This window comes from Myxine glutinosa, chromosome 7, assembly GCF_964187855.1.
Source record: "Myxine glutinosa chromosome 7, kmMyxGlut1.1, whole genome shotgun sequence".
Taxonomy (NCBI): domain Eukaryota; kingdom Metazoa; phylum Chordata; class Myxini; order Myxiniformes; family Myxinidae; genus Myxine; species Myxine glutinosa.
In genome coordinates, this window is record NC_136267.1 from 32,666,007 (window position 1) to 32,684,598 (window position 18,592).

Consider the following 18,592-nt stretch of genomic DNA (forward strand, 5'->3'; position numbering starts at 1 on the left):
AGTGAGACAAATGTCAAGGGGATGAAAGAACAGGATAAGAGGGGAGGAGATGCTGAAAAGCCGAAGTAAGATGGTGGGGTTAAGAAAAAACATGGGACAGAATAATTCTTGTTTTCAGTTGTTCAGCTGTGTCGGAAAGTTTTTATTTCATTCCGATATATGCACTCTCTGCCATAAAAAAACCTAATATGTGATTTGATGCGATTTATTTATTTGATATAATGGGGTGCAAATAAGGTGCAAACCTCTGACAGATATAAGTGCTGATTCATTATATGTCCATTTTATTGTGACCTAATCATGTGAAAAAGACCTAATCATGTAATGCTGTGTTATGGCAAATGTTTTCACATAATGATCCATCATGGAAGTAATAATCTCAATACCCGCCGGTTATGTCCACTTCTAACAGCAATCTCTGCACTGCATTGTCGTCACATTGACCGCATGAGCACTCCACTCTGAACTTAGGGAATGGCATTCTATGCCAAAATTGGCTTCTGCTCCAGCTCATCGATGGTCTGTGGCTGTCTTGGCAAGATTCAAATGCAAATTGTCTGCAGGCCAGGGTGTCACGCCATTAACGTTGGTATTGACAAGAATGTTCTTATTCAAATGGCCATGTGAGCAGAAGCATTATCATCCATAAAGATGGTTCCTGGACCATGTTATTGAAGTATAGGCAACACATTGATGTAAGCTCTCATTAATTCCATGATGTAAGCTCTTCCACGTCCAATATTTGCAGTTTCCTCGACAGAACGGAGCATAGCGTTCTTCCATCTTCTAGAGACCTGTGCACGGCCATCATGCCTTTCAAGGAGAAACATTGCTTCTTCACTGAACCTAACACTTGCCCATTGTCTTCATGTCCTCGAATGTGCTTATTTTGCCACTGCAAGCCTGCCAGGATGTGTCACGGTGCAAGTATTGGACGCCGAACAGGATGACTGCACGGATCCCTGCATCATGTAAACTAGCAACGGTACCCGCCCTATGGGCGGGGCTTCAATTGGGAAGCCCAAATGAAAAAGCAAAATATCAGAAATTGAAGGCTTTTTTTATTTTAAACGATTCATATAAACATCTGTTGAATCATATCACATGCAAATCATCAAAATCTAAACAGTACATGGCGCCCATTTTGAAAAAAGATTGAATTCTGCAAAACGGAAGCAGCCGCTACACGTCTTTCTCAGTCGCACGTTTATGTGTGAAGAGTGCACGCCGAATCTGTAACACGGAAGCGGCCGCTACACCTGTTTCTCAGTCGCTTTGCACACGCTGCCATGTTACTTCGGAGCCGCACGTTTATATCGGAAGAGTTCGTCAGGAGTCGATCTACTCTCTCCTGGTTTGTAGAATTTCAACAAAAGCCACATCGCTGTTCATATCGGTAAATATTATTCCATAGTGTTTGGAAAAACTGGAAAATTGGAAAAACAATATCACCTATTTTACTCCAAGGGGTCCCAGGAGTACTGACCCAAAATATCGTTGCGATCGGTTTAGCCGTTTTTGCGGTACCTTCGAACGGACAGACGGACATTTGGTGAATTTTAGTAAGATGCCTCAAGACAGTGTTGACACTTATTTTGCGAGGTGCCGAGAGTGTTTGCAGTACTCCGGGTGGCTTGTAACCGATTTTGTAGATAGGTCATGCGAATGTATTGGTCCTCAGCGGGAGTCATTATCCTGAGACGTACACTTCTTGGCATATCTCTTGTTGATTCAGTGGCTTCATAGCATCTTCCGAGGTCATAAACATGAGTTCCTCGCCTCACGTTAGAGCCTTGTAACCTGGCTAATGACAGACCCTGCTTGAAGATGTTCAATTATTACATTCCTCTGATTTTCTGACAGACGTAGCATGGTAATGTATTGTTAAAGAATGTAATTAGCATTTTTTGGACTAGCAAATACGCTGATGCCTTGGAAAGACTTTCAGATTCGATCAGTGACTCCTCCAAAAGCCTAAGGGTGCATGAGTTCAATGTGCTGAACGATTAATTGTATAAAAAAAAACAAAAACGATGAACGATTATTGTATGATATAATTTAATTACGTGGAAACTTGCAATCGAGTGTTCTGCATATCCCTCATGCCAAAAGGCACGTGTAATGAACGCTGGAACATTCCTTCTCCAATTACATTATCAATTCTATTTATTCGGTTTTTTATATATGGTGATTGGTACTTGCATTCAGGACATGCATGTATTAATGGAATGGGGTTGAGGGAATTGTGTAAAATGTGTACATTCTGATTTATTTCACCAAACATTAAAATGAGAAACTAAAATACAAGCAAAGAACGTGATAAACTGATATTATTATGGCAGATGAGGTTAAACCAAAATGGACAGTACCGAACCATTCAATTTCCAAATGCACATATTATAAATAAACATGAACAATCGAATAAGAATTTTGTCACCAATTTTTTTGTGAGCTGAAACTTTAGCTACATGCATACAAAATTGTTTCATGTTGAAAGCATGATCTATCTTTGGAAATGACAGAGACATGCCAAAACCGTCCAGTATTAGGACTAAACAACACTACCAATAAATTATTGGGAAAATTGCCAAGGGCATAGAAATGGTCCCTTTATATGGTATATGCCATGTGGCAAAGTACAGAAAGGAAGGTACATTCCATAGCTTGTAGAAAATGCCAAACAATACAAAATAAGGCCATTCAAAAAATCTCATGTGCATGCTGGACTACCCTTGTGTTCTTAGGAGGAACTAAGTAATGCTCTAGAAAAGTTCATATAAAGGGGCACCCTACATCTGGCAAATAAAATACATTTTTACTTCTTCACGCAGCTGTATGAATCAAATTGGTGGTTTTACCAAGAAAGATCATGGCAGATCATAAGACCCAAAAGCTTGAATGACACAACTTCTTCAAGAGGATTGTTGAGAAAGTAAATGGGAGGGTTTTCCAGACGGTCTTTTCGGAGAGTCATAGTGAGAGTGTGAGATTTGTTGGGATTGAAAGACATTTTCCACTTGTTTGACCAGTTTGTGATTTTAACCAGATCTGCTAAGAGTGAAGAGGCTGCTGCTGCTTTTATCCTTCCCTGTCTCATTCGTTTTCAAATGCACCTTTTCCTCAAATTACTGTCCCATTTCTTTTTTGCCCCAAAAATCAGAATTATGGAGCTGTTCTGTTATCACGTTATCAAAGATTGTTTGTATTAAATGTCGAGGCTCCTGGAAGAACGTAGAAGAGAAAATAAAAGAACTTTATTGTAGATTAGTTGATTGTTCATTTTATTTACTCCTTATTGTTTCCTTGTTTGTGTGTTTCACATCATATTACTTTTATCTTATCTTTCTATGCAGGTACAATCAAAGCCTGTTGGATGTCCTGGAATTTGAAGATAAGGATCCAGAAGACCAAAAAACCCTTCAAAGGTACATCAACTTCAGTGCACATAATTGCATACGAAGTTGTGCAAAATGAAATACATGTGATTATTTTTAAACAATTTAATTGATGTCGCATAATTTTTAGACATTTGTCAACTTTAATTCAAAGCAGCTCCCACAAATCGTACAGATTGATAGCAAATACGTCTGAAAATTCCCATAGCAACTATGGTACTAGGATTTTTATTTACCCTGCACACATGAAGCGAGAAGCGGGGTTAAGCAATTGGTTCACTTCTGTATGTCCATCCGTCCATCCATAAACATCAGTGTATGATTGAGGAATAACCTAATTCCAATTGAATGTTTTGAACATTTCAATTGAATGAACTAATTTCATTGAACTAATTAATGAACTAATTAATGAACTAATTCATGAACTAATTCATGAACTAATTGATTGAACTAATTTCAATTGAATGTTTTGAGTTGAATATTTTGAACATGGATTGGAAAACGAACAGGCTGTAGCTTAACGTTACTTTTGCTCTGAAATTGTACTGATCGCACATGTGCAGAGAGGAGTGAGATAATTTTTAAGCGGTGAAGCTGCTTCAATATTTGGCTGCTGTCTGTCCATCAAAAAATGATGAAGAAGAACCTTTCTAACCTTCAGTGTTTAATTCTAAAGAGTTCTATTGGGTTCTAAAGGGTAATTATAAATGGTTGTTCTACAGGGTTCTAATAATAATAATGATAAAAATAAGGAATTTATTGTCATATATATATATATAATTATATATATTATAATATATGATACAAATACAATGAGAAGTGCTTTGACAGTACTTTTTTTTTTTTTTGTATACTGAATCGAGGCTCGTGAAAGAGCTAACATTTATTTCACAAACAAATCAACCAGACAAACAAAGGGTTGTAAAGGGTTGTAAAGGTAATTTCAATGGGTACTAAAGGGTAATTCTGAAGGGTTATAAAGGGTAATTCTGAAGGGTTATAAAGGGTAATTCTGACGGGTTCTAAAGGGTAATCCTGAGGGGTTATAAAGGGTGATTCCAATGGGTTTCGTTTGTTTCTATGCTTTGCCTATTTCATATTTAAAACGCCAAACTGAACCGCTTCCTTCAGACACAGGTGCAAATTTTTTATTCTGTCTGCCTGTCAGACAGTCAACCAAAATAGAAAATCATTCCAAACAGGCAACATACTGTTTTAAAGGACGTCATAAAGGACACATACAACAGAAACTAAGAACTAATGTATCGTGGTGGTGGTGTTGTTGTTGTATAGCCCCGGACAGTTCTCTTGAACAAGCCCATGGCACGGAGACAGCCGATCGATCTCCCAGGAGCGACCCAGAGACCCCCCGCATCCAGGATAGTGTACCCCGCCTTCACTAAGTCAGGGTCACAACAGAGACAGAGACAGAGACAGAGACAGAGACAGAGACAGAGACAGAGACAGAGACAGAGACAGAGACAAGAGGGATAGGGCCATCGGCACTCTGACTGAGACCGTGCTGCCCTGGCATATTCGGGCAGCAGGGACGAATGGGGACGATTTGGCCGCCGCCTTGCATTGGGGGGGGGGGGGGGGGGTACAACCACCGCGAAGCGGCATCACCGATAAGTAACGTCATGTTAAATAAGGTGGAGTGGTAAGACAGTGGCATCTACAGCGGTAAACTTCCGGATTAATTTTTTTCTATGACCTTTAATGTCTCTTTTATTTCAATTGAATTATATACTTAAACACTGCAGAACACAAATCACCTTCAAACACTTTCAAAACCCTTCCATTTAGCTGTACTTGGACATGTTATATAATGTGGTCTATAAAACACAGTCAATGGCACTAAAGTTCTGGAATTTTTTAAATACGACCTTTCAAATCATTATTTTATTTCAATTGAATTTTATATTGGAACACTGCGTAGGGTAAGGTATTCTATGAACTCTGTAGTTACCTCCTCCACCAAAGGTGGATGGAGGTTATGTTTTCACCCCTGTCTGTTTGCCTTTCTGTGAGCAGGATATCTCAGAGTTGTGGACAGATTCGGATGAAATTTGGTGGACAGGTTGGGTGTGTGTCACGGACGGACAGATTGATTAGATTTTGGTGAAGATCTTGATCCAGATACTGGAATTTTAAAAATGATTCTTCACCATCAAGAGGTAGGGCCAAAAATGATTTTTGGCGTGATATCTCAAAACGTTGTGGACAGATTTGGACTAAACTTGGTGGACAGGTTGGATGTGTGACAAGGAAGAATTGACTTGATTTTGCCCCAAAATCTGGATCCGGATACGTGAGAAAAAAAAAAAAAATTTTAAAGTGATTTTTTGCTATTGAAAGATGGGGCCAGAAACGACACACAACAACAACAACAACAACAGGCATTTTAATGCCATTTTCCCTGCTAGAGTGGGGGTTAGCCAAGATAGCATGATATTTTCCCTGCGAGAGCAGGGGCTATGCAGAAACGATACATAGCATGATATTTCAATAAGTTGTGGATCAGTTTTGACAAAATTGGGTGGAGGAGTTGGCTACGTGAAAAGAACAAGCTGATTAGATTTTGGTTCAGGCTCCGATCCAGATCTGGATCCTGGTGTTGGCTTAGTGGTTAGGGTGCCGGCTTGGGATCCTAGGATCCTGGGTTCGAATCCCGGTCGATCGCTGAATTAACGCCAGGGGGGTTGACTCAGCCTGTCATCCTTCCGAGGTCGGCAAATTGAGTACCAGCTTGCTGGGATGAATGATCACGGTGTGTACCCCGGCTTAGAATAGGTACACCTTATCCCTGCGCATCGTAAGAGGCGACTAAGGGTTGGCGTCATGAAGGGCATCCGGCCATAAAACATTGCCTCAAACAGGGAACCATGATTGTCATGGGGCCCGCAAGGCCAACCCCCGCTTTAGCGGGGAAAAATGGCCTCAAAACGATCATTCATTCATTCATTCATTTTCTCCGATCCAGATCCGGCCTATCAGTGGGATACAAAACGTAAACTGGTCATCCTGGCAGAGGTATGTGCCCGGTCTAGTTTTATTTGTATTTTCTTTTTCATTTTTACTGACTTTGACTTCTTTCCCTAATTTACTTCACAATTCTAACTTGCAAATATATTGCCAAATCAGAAAAATCTATCATTCCCGCTTTGGTAATATTCCTTGCAGTCTTTTTGTGATGGACTGCTGAACGCCTTCATTGTATTCTAAAAAGACGGACAAATGGGGCTGCATTTGCTTGCTTAGAAGGCTTGTGCTAGCTGATATTTTAAAGCGGGTGTTTAGTATTTATTGGAAAATTACTGCTTGATGTTCTCCTTTAACCACGTTCCTCCGCGGAGTTTAGGAGAGCTATCGTTTGCACCCTGGTTAAATTCCTGCCCTAACCTTAGTCAAACGTCAGGCCTGACCAGCCAGTTCTTCGCAGTCTTAGGCCAATCTTTGCCCGGGCCAAGCACACAAGAATGTGGTATAATTGTAGCCGTTAAAGAAGAAAAAGTTATCATTTAAGTTTTCTACGCTTATTTTAAAACGACTCCTTGACTCATGAGATCAATATTAGCACAATATTTTGTGTCCGATTTCTTGTGCGTTACTTGAGCTATATGCTACAGCCCATAGAGAATGGAAATATGGGATAGACACTGAAACTGTGCAGAAAGTTTTCATTGGCATCGTCTAATAAGTTGTTTCACAATACTCCTGTCAATCTAATTCACCGGTTACTTGTTGTACTTCCAAAGCGGCATATTTGACTCCAAAATGTTAAAACGGGTGGCACATTGAGCCAGTGATCAATTTATAGTTGAAGTCCATTTAGGAAGGAGTTCCAGGAAATGTTGATACCAGGAGCTCGTGCTGAGGTAATGTACCAGTCTGAGGGAGATAGCGTGGTGTATTTCAGAACAGAAAAATCTGCCTTTGGATACTGAATGCACATAGGTGACTTGACATCCATCTATCTGAAGGTTGCCAAGGTGACAAAAATAATTTCACAAGGGCATTATCATAAAAGCATTGATAAACTATTATGTTGCAGCACAGGCCAGAGTGGAAGTTTAACTTGTCTTTGCTATAATAGTTGTGAAATACATTGATCCATTGATCAGACATGCTTTTTAAGTATCTGGTGATGAAGAACATCGGCCTCCTGTGCGGGATGTTGACCCATGATTTAATTTGTCGAGTTGAATTTGTAAAGATTAAAGTGTAAGGTAGGGAGGAGACTATTTCAGGTCAGTATTAAACCAAGACAGAGAGACTTTGATGCATGTTTCTTCTTCTTGGATGTAAGAGACCCTAAATCCTGAGACATTGAACAACAACTTCTAGACTATTTGATCAGGTAAATCAATGAACCTGGAACACCTTCCCAGCATATTGAAAAGCTAAACACTGGAGCCGGACAAGTTTTGGGTGTCAAATCCAATGTTGTTGTGTGTGATGGATTGGTCATACCTGGGAATGCAGCAAGTGCCTTATGTGTGGTCAGTTCATTCCTGCGAATCTGTTAGTCCTTCCTTCCTTCAGAGACTTGACAAAGAATCCTGATCCGGTGATGCAATGCTTAGAGTGTCCGCTCCAAGCTGGGCAGTTGGCAGTTCAAACCTTGTGCTGCTTCCTTGCTTGACGTTCAGCATTTACAAGGTTAAGAGCACAGACAAAACCATTGGTTGGCATCCATGTGGGGGAGTAAATTCTTACTTCGGAAATACCCCGCTGGGTGCGATGAGAAAAGTGGCACCATAGTTGTGATGTCGCTGCTACCCAGAGTACCCCAGGATGTGGTGCACTTCCCCCAAGCTCAATGGCAGTGTTTGTCTCGTCTAACGTGTGTGTGTGTGTGTGCGTGCGCATTTGTGATGTGCAAGCATCCGTGCATGCATGGGTCGTCGCTTGTTATCTCCACTCACCAATCTCAAAGACCAAATGGAGCCTTCCCTGGTCCTGAAGAATCCATCTTCACCCCAGCAAGGAACCATGACTCATTGGCCAAGCCGTCTCCTTATCCATGCTCCGTTTTCCTCTCAGTTCCCGAAGTAGCCTCCTGGGTACACCCGGTCGATCGGCGCAACTATGGGCCCACCCCTCCCCCACTAAAGCTGCCACCCCAGCTTCTTGCTGTCATCGAAGCAGTTGTATTCAGCACGGTCCCACGAAACTCCTATATGTCCGATACAGGCGGAACGTGGCCAAAAAAAAAAAGGGAGTCACCAAAGCTCGGGATTTTATTCTCAGTATGATGGGGTTGGCAAAACCCATCAAGCTGCAAGCCCAGGCCTCGTCCCAAACGATCTGCATGACTCCGTGCGACAGCCATCTACTTTATCAAAGCTGCCGTGCATGGCTCGGTTCTCACTCCCATCAAAGCTGTTTTATTTGGTGCATTTCTCGATTCTACAAACCTCGGTCTCTCTCATCCTCAATGGTCGGACCTTTACTTGTGGGAGTTCACGAAAGCTCGAGACTTTTATCATTGCCTCAACAAGGCCCACCAAAGTGCAGGGCCAGGCCGTGTCACAAACGCATGTCGGACGGTGTGATACCAGGCACCTCGTGCGCATCTCGTCTCATCGAAGCTGCCGTTTTCAGCTCGGTCTTCCCCGTCTTCAAAACTGATGTATTTGATGCAGCACTTAGTCCTCTCTGTCCCAGGCGAGAGGGAGGCAACAAATCATGCCACCTCCCCCTCGTCACCATATTGTTTGTGCGTGTGCACATGCGTGCGTGCATGTCCGCTCCACAACGAGCGTTACATCTTGTAAATAAAAGCTAACGTACAGAACGTCATCAGTCACTCCTCATTTCCCACAACAATAAACATGCTCTTTTCAACCTTTAATTAATAAAATCCATTGTTGCACCTTCCAAGGTGGGATGTTCTGACAATGTAGTGCACATATCGTTGAGTTTTCTAGTTTCTCAACCTGGTTACAAACTGTTGGATCGGTACTTTGCAGGCAGGGCATGGCATCACGCAGTTTTCTGTCCAACGGATGAATGTTAAGCTCGGGGCACCTGTCTGTTTTCGCTGGATGATGTTTCAGATCACATTGTGTCTTTCAGTGAAGAGTAGTGAGTTATTGCCAGAACCTTGACCAAATCCAATTTCCTGTTTGAAGTTACAGGGAGCGTTGCATAAGCAAATTGGTTGCCCCTCTCAAGATGATGCTATCTGCTGGCAAAACTCACAACTAACTACTGGTCCGATTATGCTTATGAAATTGTTGTTTTGTATGTTTCTTCAAAGAAACAGATTTTGAAGTTTGTTAAATAACCAGCAGTTTCATTTGTCTTGAATTATGAAAAATAATCTCATAATCCATGTAATGTTTTGACGTTAAGCTACATTGAAATAGAAGAACAGACTTGAGCTGAATATTATTTGTGAATTTCTGATGCATCTCTCATTCGTGAGGCCAAAATGGGTAAATGGTTGTTGATGGAATGCACTTTAATACAACACATCGTGTTTTTTCTTCTCTTTGCAGCTTTGTGGACAACCTTGTCAACATTCGAAACAGGCACAACAATGTGGTGCCCACCATGGCACAAGGTGTCATAGAATACAAGGAGATTCATGGAGTAGATCCAGCAGCTAGTCAGCATGTGCAGTATTTCCTCGATCGATTCTACATGTGCCGCATCTCCATTCGCATGCTCATCAACCAGCACTGCAAGTATAGGGAAGGGGAAAGTAGGGGAAGAACTGTTTTGGGTGTGCATGTTAAAGGAAGGTTGACAGGATGGCCTTGGGATATGCACACACGTCTTTAAGCCGTTTAGCCTGTGTTTGAATCCTGACCCAGCTACAGACTGTCATCCTGGTGTTTCACAGGCAGAGTGATTCATAAATGTGCCGTCCCTTGGATGGATGTTAAAAACTGGCATCCCGTCTGCCGACATTAGTTGGACGTTAAAGATTCCCATCATATCCTTTGTGAAGAGTAGACGAGCTATCGCCGACAGTGTCAACATTCCTGCCTAACTACTGCTGGGAGGGCAATGGCAAACCACCCAGTATAACCCTTGCCAATAAACTGCTTCGGCAGTGCTGAACCTGCCTTCGGGCAGGCAGAACACCAGAATTACGAACATGAATGTTAAGAGTCCGCATCTGCTGAAAAGGGTAGGCGATTGTGTGGCAGTCCCTACGACAAATTAATTGCCCTAGAGAGTAAATTGGTTGAGATGACTTCATTATTAAATGAATGTGTCTGTTAAATTGGATTGTGTTGATGGTAAGAATTGGGTTAGCACATAAAAGTAAAATAAATTGATAAATCGAAATCAAATGCAGCTGATGGTACCCAGATTGCCCCAGGAAGTGACGGCTCTTCCCCAAGCTCAGTGGTTGTGTTTGTCTCGTCTACCAGTTCTGCGTTGTTTCTCGTGTATTTGTCTGTATGTGCATGTGTGTGCGTTCTGCGTGTGGCAACTCCACTACGAGCCTTATATGAATGAATGAATGAATGATCGTTTTAAGGCCATTTTCCCCGCTAGAGCGGGGGTTAGCCTTGCGGCCCCATGACAATCATGGTTCCCTGTTTGAGACAATGTTGTATGGCCGGATGCCCTTCCTGACGCCAACCCGTAGTTGCCTCTTACGATGCGCAGGGACACGGTGTACCTATTCTGAACCGGGGTACACACCGGGATCATTCATCCCAGCAAGCTGGTACTCAATTTGCCGACCTCGGAAGGATGACAGGCTGAGTCAACCCCCCTGGCGTTAATTCAGCGATCGATCGGGATTCGAACCCAGGATCCTAGGATCCCAAGCCGGCACCCTAACCGCTAAGCCAACAACACTTACATCCTGTGGGGGGGGGGGGGGGGGGGGGGGGAAACACTTCCTTGCATTTTTCTTTGTCTTCCAAATCCTCTTCATTTTTGCAGCACTTTTGTTTGGAGAAGGTACTAATCCCGCTCATCCCAAACATATTGGAAGTATCGACCCAACCTGTGATGTGGAAGATGTCGTCAAAGGTATATATGTGCATAACATTCATGCCAAAGCATCATGAGGTTTTAATTTCTACATTGTAAAGTGATTTTGGGATTGCATTAGAATGCAATTTCTGCTCATAACTTTAGAGAATGCCTTTATTAAAAAAAACACTAGCGAGGCATCCGTGCACGGATGGGAGCCGAAGATCTCAAAAAAAATGTAGTATTGAGAATTTTAATGAAAACTCTCACCCACTTTAAGAAACGTGCAGGGACGCCCAAAGCTGCGCAGAAACTTTAGTGGGGCTGGCCCCAAAGTAGTACTTTGTAAAATCAATGTACCTTTAATGAAGATGAAGCTGATAACATTGATGATGGTGATGGTGTTGGCTGAGGAGGGGGCATTGGCTCTTATGTGCCATGATGAAGGAAATGGGTTATTACAGAAGAATAGCCGCGAATGTCTTTACACGAGGAGAAAAATCGGCATCGTATGGGTGGAAACGTAAAATCCCATTTGAGAATCGGCGCATTTCCCAACGCAAAATCCCTCATTGTATTGAGATATTACCGAACCAGAGAATGTTTCCACATGCAGGAAATGGCGAAATTGGGAATGCCGAACCCGTGAATGTGTTTACATGCGGAGAGAGAGAGAGGGCAGTTTAGTACGGGTAGAAACGCAAAATCAAAATTGTATTGAGAAATTTATAAAACCTCCCACCCACCTTAGGACACCTGCTGGGAGGTGCCAAGAGCAGGTGGTGGTGAGGGTGGGGTGAGGGGACACGGTGGTGAGGGTGGGGAATGGGCACATGGTGGTGAGGGTGGGGCGAGGGGACACGGTGGTGAGGGTCGGGTGAGGGCACACGGTAGTGTGGGTGAGGTGCCAAGAGCAGGTGGTGGTGAGGGTGGGGCATGGGCACACGGTAGTGAGGGTGGAGCGAGGAGACATGGTGGTGAGGATGAGGCGAGGAAACATGGTGATGAGGGTGAGGTGCCAAGTGTGAAGGGTTGGTGAGGTGGTGGTGAAGGTTGGGTATGGGCACACGGTAATGTGGGTTGGGCGAGGGCAAGCAGAGGTGAGGGCGAGGCATGGGCAGGTGGTGAGGGTGTGGCGAGGGCAGGCGGTGGTGAGAGTGGGGCGAGAGGACATGGTAGTGAGGGTGGGGAAAGGGCACACGGTGATGAGGTGGGGGTGGCAGTGGATTGTAACATTTTACAAATTGCTTGAAACATCCATCAATGCTTCAAGGAGTAACTAACTTTTTACATGTATTGTCATGTGCATGGAGTTATTATTGCTCACCCCTCTGAGTACACTTGAGCCGCGGCCCCAAGAGAGCCGAGCAGTGAGTGTACGAATTTGAAACCGTGCACTGGAAAATGGTAACTCGCTGCACTTTCGTAACAACTTATTTTATAACAGGTTAATGGTGGGAGTAGAAAATGCAACTTTTTGTTTTGAATTTTCAAAAGGATCTTCGCCTAAAACATTCCCCAGCACTCTGATGAACCTCTGAAAGTTTAATGAAGATGCGGTTTGGCCATCTCCAAGAAAAATGTCCACACACACACACATCTGTCTTATAGTTATAGATGATATTTGCTGTTATTCTTGTGCAGATGCTTTCGAAAATGCGAAGATGCTGTGTGATCAGTATTACTTAGGCTCACCAGAGCTGAAGGTGGACAAAGTAAATGGTAAGCTTTAAAAAAAAACAAACTCAGATTACATTGTCTATTTTACAATTACATGCTGAAAAATGTATGTTGTCTTTTTACTGTAAGAGCCTTTGCAACTGCATAGCCAGAAGACCCATTTTAAATTTATATACAGTGCATTCAGAAAGTATTCAGACCCCTTCACTTTTTCACATTTTGTTATGTTGCAGCCTTATGCTGAAATCGTTTAAATTCATTTTTTCCCTCATCAATCTACACTCGATACCCCCATCATGACAAAGAGAAAACAGGATTTTAGAAAGTTTTGCAAATTTATTAAAAAGAAAAAAACTGAAATATCACATTGACATAAGTATTCAGACCCTTAACTCAGTTCTTAGTTGAAGCACCTTTGGCAGCGATTACAGCCTCGAGTCTTCTTGGGTATGACACGACAAGCTTTGCACACCTGGATTTGGGGATTTTCTGCCATTCTTCTCTGCAGATCCTCTCAAGCTCTGTCAGGTTGGATGGGGACCATCGGTGGACAGCCATTTTCAGTTTTCTCCAGAGATGTTCGATTGGGTTCAAGTCAGGGCTCTGGCTGGGCCACTCAAGGACCTTCACAGAGTTGTCCCTAAGCCACTCCTGCGTTGTTTGGCTGTGTGCTTAGTGTCTTTGTCCTGTTGGAAGGTGAACCTTCGGCCCAGTCAAAGGTCCTGAGCGCTCTGTTTCAGGTTTTCATTATGGATATCTCTGTACTTTGCTCCGTTCATTGTTCCCTCAACCCTGACCAGTCCCCCAGTCCCTGCTGCTGAAAAACACCCCCACAGCATGATGCTGCCACCACCATGCTTCACTGTTGGGATGATATTGGGCAGGAGATGAGCGGTGCCTGGTTTCCTCCAGACATGACGCTTAGAATTGAGGCCAAACAGTTCAATCTTGGTTTCATCAGACCACAGAATCTTGTTTCTCACAGTCTGAGAGTCCTTTAGATGCTTTTTTGCAAACTCCAAGCGGGCTTTCATGTGTCTTTCACTGAGGAGAGGCTTCCGTCTGGCCACTCTGCCATAAAGCCCAGATCGGTGGAGTGTTGAAGTGATGGTTGTCCTTCTGGATGTTTCTCCCATCTCCACACAGGATCTCTGGAGCTCTGCCAGAGTGACCATCGGGTTCTTGGTCACCTCTTACCAAGGTCCTTCTTCCCCTATTGCTCAGTTTGGCCAGGCGGCCAGCTCTAGGAAGAGTCCTGGTTGTTCCAAACTTCTTCCATTTAAGAATTATGGAGGCCACTTTGCTCTTGGGAACCTTCAATGCAGCAGAAATTTTTTTGTAGGCTTCCCCAGATCTTTGCCTCGACACAATCCTGTCTCTGAGCTCTGCGGGCAGTTCCTTCGACCTCATGGCTTGGTTTTTGCTCTGATATGCATTGTCAGCTGTGAGACCTTATATAGACAGGTGTGTGCCTTTCCAAATCATGTCCAATCAATTGAGTTTACCACAGGTGGACTCCAATCAAGGTGTAGAAACATCTCAAAGATGATCAAGAGAAATGTGAGACACCTGAGCTAAATTTCAAGTGTCATAGCAAAGGGTATGAATACTTATGTCAATGTGATATTTCAGTTTTTTCTTTTTAATAAATTTGCAAAATTTTCTAAAATCCTGTTTTCTCTTTGTCATTATGGGGTATTGAGTGTAGATTGATGAGGGAAAAAAATAAATTTAAACGATTTTAGCATAAGGCTGCAACATAACAAAATGTGAAAAAAGTGAAGGGATCTGAATACTTTCTGAATGCACTGTATACAGGTAGTGGGTAAAAAAAATGGAAACACCTGGGTAAATGAGGGACACCAAGCAATGGCTTCCACGCATGTGTGGCCCATGTGTTCATTAAACAAATAACATCCCAGTGTGCTTAGGGTCATGTATAAAAATGCTGCACAGACCTGGTTGCCTATAATTATAGCTAGCATGGCTGCAAGAGGAGACCCCTCAATGCCACCATCCACAGAGCACATGTAGTCGCCAAATGGTTTGATGAGCATGACACTGATGTTATCCATATGTCATGGCCTTCTCAGTCACAAAATCTGATCCCAATCGAGCAATTATGGGACATTCTGAAACGATGCATGAGGTGGCGTTTTCCACCTCAATCAAACAGGTGTGGGTTGATTGACTTTATCATGGAAGAATGGAGACGCGTCCCTCCTGCAGAATTCGAGACGCAGGTGGACTCTATGCCACGGCACATACAGGCCATACTGGCCGCACGTGGTGGTTCAATGCCCTATTAGGTGACTTTACATTGGTGTTACCATGTTTTTTTTGTCCTGTGTGTGTGTGTGTGTGTTCAATTGTGTCCTGTGTGTGTGGGAGTTCCGCTTCCGGTCCGCTCGAGCAAGGAGCCTTGCTTCGATCTCTCCACAGCATCGAAGTCCTTTCCAAGGGTGTGGTGCTGATCGGGCCGCTGTGGTGTTCGCATTACAGCCCGACCGAATATCGTCGCTTCGTGCCTGCTTTCCGCCGCCGAAATCCAGCGTGGTTTGGGCGATTCTGCCCCTGTTTGGAGAACACCCAGCGAGGCCTTCATCGGGGCCGAGCGAGCAAGGCTTCCGCTGCCGAAATCCAGCGCGGCTTAGGCGATTTTGCCCCTGTTTGGAGAACACCCAGCGAGGCCTTCATCGGGGCCAAGCGAGCAAGGGCGTGTCGGGACCTGGTTCGCGCCATTGACCGAGTGGTTCGCACCAACCGGAGCTGTTTTCGGATGACGTGCTGATGTCCTTGGACTTCGTTCCAGGCTCTGGGCCGACCGGGCCGACGTGCATCGAAGTCCTTTCCAAGGGTGTGGGGCTGACCGGGCCGCCGTGGTGCTGACCGGGCAAACGTGGTGTGCTGACCGGGCAGGCCATGGTGTGGTGCTTACCGGGCCGACGTGGTGTGGTGCTGACCGGGCCGCCGTGGTGTGGTGCTGACCTGGCCGCCGTGGTGTGGTGCTGACCAGGCCGCCGTTGTGTGGTGCTGACCGGGCCAACATGGTGTGGTGCTGATGTGGTGTGGTGCTGACCGGACCGCCGTGGCGTGGTGCTGACGGGGCCCCCGCAGCCGTGATGACCCCCCTACCCTCCACCCCCCCCTTCCCCCCCAGAATTTCCATGTTTTAAACGTTTCCCAGTGTGTACCCTGGATTAGAATAGGTACACCGTATCCCTGCGTGTCATAAGAGACGACTAAGAGGGTTGGCGTCAGGAAGGGCATCCGGCCATAAAAACATTGCCTCAAAAAGAGAACCATGACAATTACAACTACAAATGGGCAGGGCACAGCCCAAAGTGGAGATCGGTTTCTGAGGTTTGGGACATGGAATGTAGGGACAATGACAGGGAGATCAAGAGAAGTGGTGGAAGTATTGGTGAGAAGAAGAGTGGACATATGTTGTGTGCAAGAGATGAGATGGAAGGGAAGTTGTGTGAGAATGGTGAAGGGTAGGCAGGGACAGAAATACAAGTTTGTGTGGCAAGGGTGCCTGGAGGGCGTGAATGGTGTTGATGTCCTGTTTTCTGAGGAGTTTGTAGATAGTGTGGTGAGTGTGACTAGAGTGAGTGATAGGTTGATGATGGTGAAAATGATGATTGGAAAGCTCTTGGTGAACGTCATCTCGGGATATGCTCCGCAGGTTGTCAGAGCGATGAAGAGAAGGACAAGTTCTGGTGTGCGATAGAGAAGCTGATGGAAAACGTGGAAGATGAGGAAGTTGTTGTGGTAGGAGGAGACCTAAATGGACATGTGGGAAGGAGTATGGACGGTTTTGAGGGAGTTCATGGGGGTTACGGATATGGTGTGAGAAATGGAGAAGGTGAAAGGATTTTGGAGTTTGCTGATGGAGCTGATTTGTTGATTTGTAATACTCAGTTCTAGAAAGAGGATAATAAGCTTGTTACATACACGTCAGGTGGGTCGACGACAACCGTTGACTACCTGATGGTGCGTAGGCGAGATAGGGGGCACCTCCAGGACACAAAGGTGATCCCGGGGGAGGAGGCTGTTTCACAGCACCACTTGGTTGTCTGCGACATAAGGGTGAAAGGTGCGAGGAGAGCTCGGCGGGTGAAGTACCAACCGAGAATGAAGGTGTGGAGGTTGAAAGAGGTGACAGTAAAGGAGGCATTAAAAGAGAGGCTGAGTAGGGTAGAGGATGATGTGGTTGAGCTTGAAAGTGGTTGGATGTCAATGAAAGCTAGTCTGTTCGGAGTCGTTGGTGAGGTATGTGGATGGACAAAAGGACCACCGAGGCACTCGTAAACATGGTGGTGGGATGATGAAGTTGGAAAGAGGATTGACGAGAAGAGGAAGAAGTTCAAGGAGTGGCAGAAGGCGAAGGGTACGGGAGCAGAAACAGCAGAGCATGAAAGTTATAAGGCAGCCAAGAAGGCTGCAAAGAAAGAGGTAGCAAAGGCGCAGGAGGCATGTAGGAAAATGTTCGGAGAACGCTTGGATTCGGAAGAGGGTCAGAGAGCAGTATTCAGGATTGCAAAGCAGATAGCGAAAGAGAGGTGTGATGTGATGGGGGTGAGTTGCTTGAAGGATGAAGGGGGACAAATCGTTGTGGACCCAGATGGAATTAAAGGAAGATGGAAAAGATATATGGAAATGCTGTTGAATACAGAGAATGAATTGGATGGCAACATAGAGAGTAACCCAGTTTTAGGACGGGCAGAGAAGATAACTGAGAAGGAAGTTGAGGAAGCGATAAAAGCAATGAAGAGTAGAAAAGCGGGAGGGCCGACGGGAGTTGTGGGAGATATGTTGAAGGCAGCAGGAAGTTGGGGTGTGAAGAGAATGACAGAGATCTGTAATCTGGCGGTGAAGGAAGGCCGCATTCCAGTGGATTGGGAACTGAGTACCCTCGTCCCTCTATACAAGGGGAAAGGTGACCCTCTAGAGTGTGACTCGTACCGAGCGATAAAGTTATTGGAGCATGGAATGAAGGTATTGGAAAGGGTGTTGGAGAGGAGGATAAGGAAGAAAGTGAAGATCGTTGAAATGCAGTCTGGATTTATGCCAGGAAGAGGAATGCCAGACGCACTTTTTATTGTAAGGCAGTTGCAGGAGAGGTACATGGAGAAGAGGAAGAAGTTGTTTCTTGGGTTTGTTGATCTGGAGAAAGCATTCGATTGGGTTCCACGCAAAGTATTGACACGGGCATTGAGGAAGTTAGGAGTGGAGGAATGGTTGATCAGAGTAGTGATGGCAATGTACAAAAGAGCGCGCACAGCTGTAAGGATGAAGGACGGGAACAGTGGTGAGTTTGAGGTGAAGGTGGGAGTGCATCAGGGGTCGGTACCAAGTCAACTACTATTTGTAGCTGTGACTGTAGGTGCTGGCTCAGAACGCAAAGGAGGGTTTACCGTGGGAGTTGTTGTATGCAGATGATCTGGTGTTGATTGCAGAAAGAATAGATGGACTGAAGGAAAAGATGAACAAGTGGAAGGAATGTATGGAGACAAAAGGTCTGAAGGTGAATATCGGAAAGACGAAGGTGATGGCAAGTGGTAAAG

The 18,592-nt window shown here is 44.5% G+C and overlaps 1 protein-coding gene across 2 annotated transcripts in view; it reads left to right on the plus strand.

The window, feature by feature from the left end:
* LOC137431104 (pyruvate dehydrogenase (acetyl-transferring) kinase isozyme 2, mitochondrial) overlaps nt 1–18,592 on the plus strand; it is a 57,000-nt gene that overhangs the window by 5,686 nt on the left and 32,722 nt on the right. For both annotated transcript variants that reach the window (XR_013624036.1, XM_068122038.2), the window contains exons 3-6: nt 3,354–3,425; nt 9,902–10,086; nt 11,310–11,399; nt 12,987–13,064. Coding sequence is in view for 1 of the 2 variants with exons in the window: in XM_068122038.2 (XP_067978139.1) it covers nt 3,354–3,425; nt 9,902–10,086; nt 11,310–11,399; nt 12,987–13,064 (425 nt within the window). In the remaining variant the exon portion in view is untranslated. The remainder of the gene's footprint in view (nt 1–3,353; nt 3,426–9,901; nt 10,087–11,309; nt 11,400–12,986; nt 13,065–18,592) is intronic.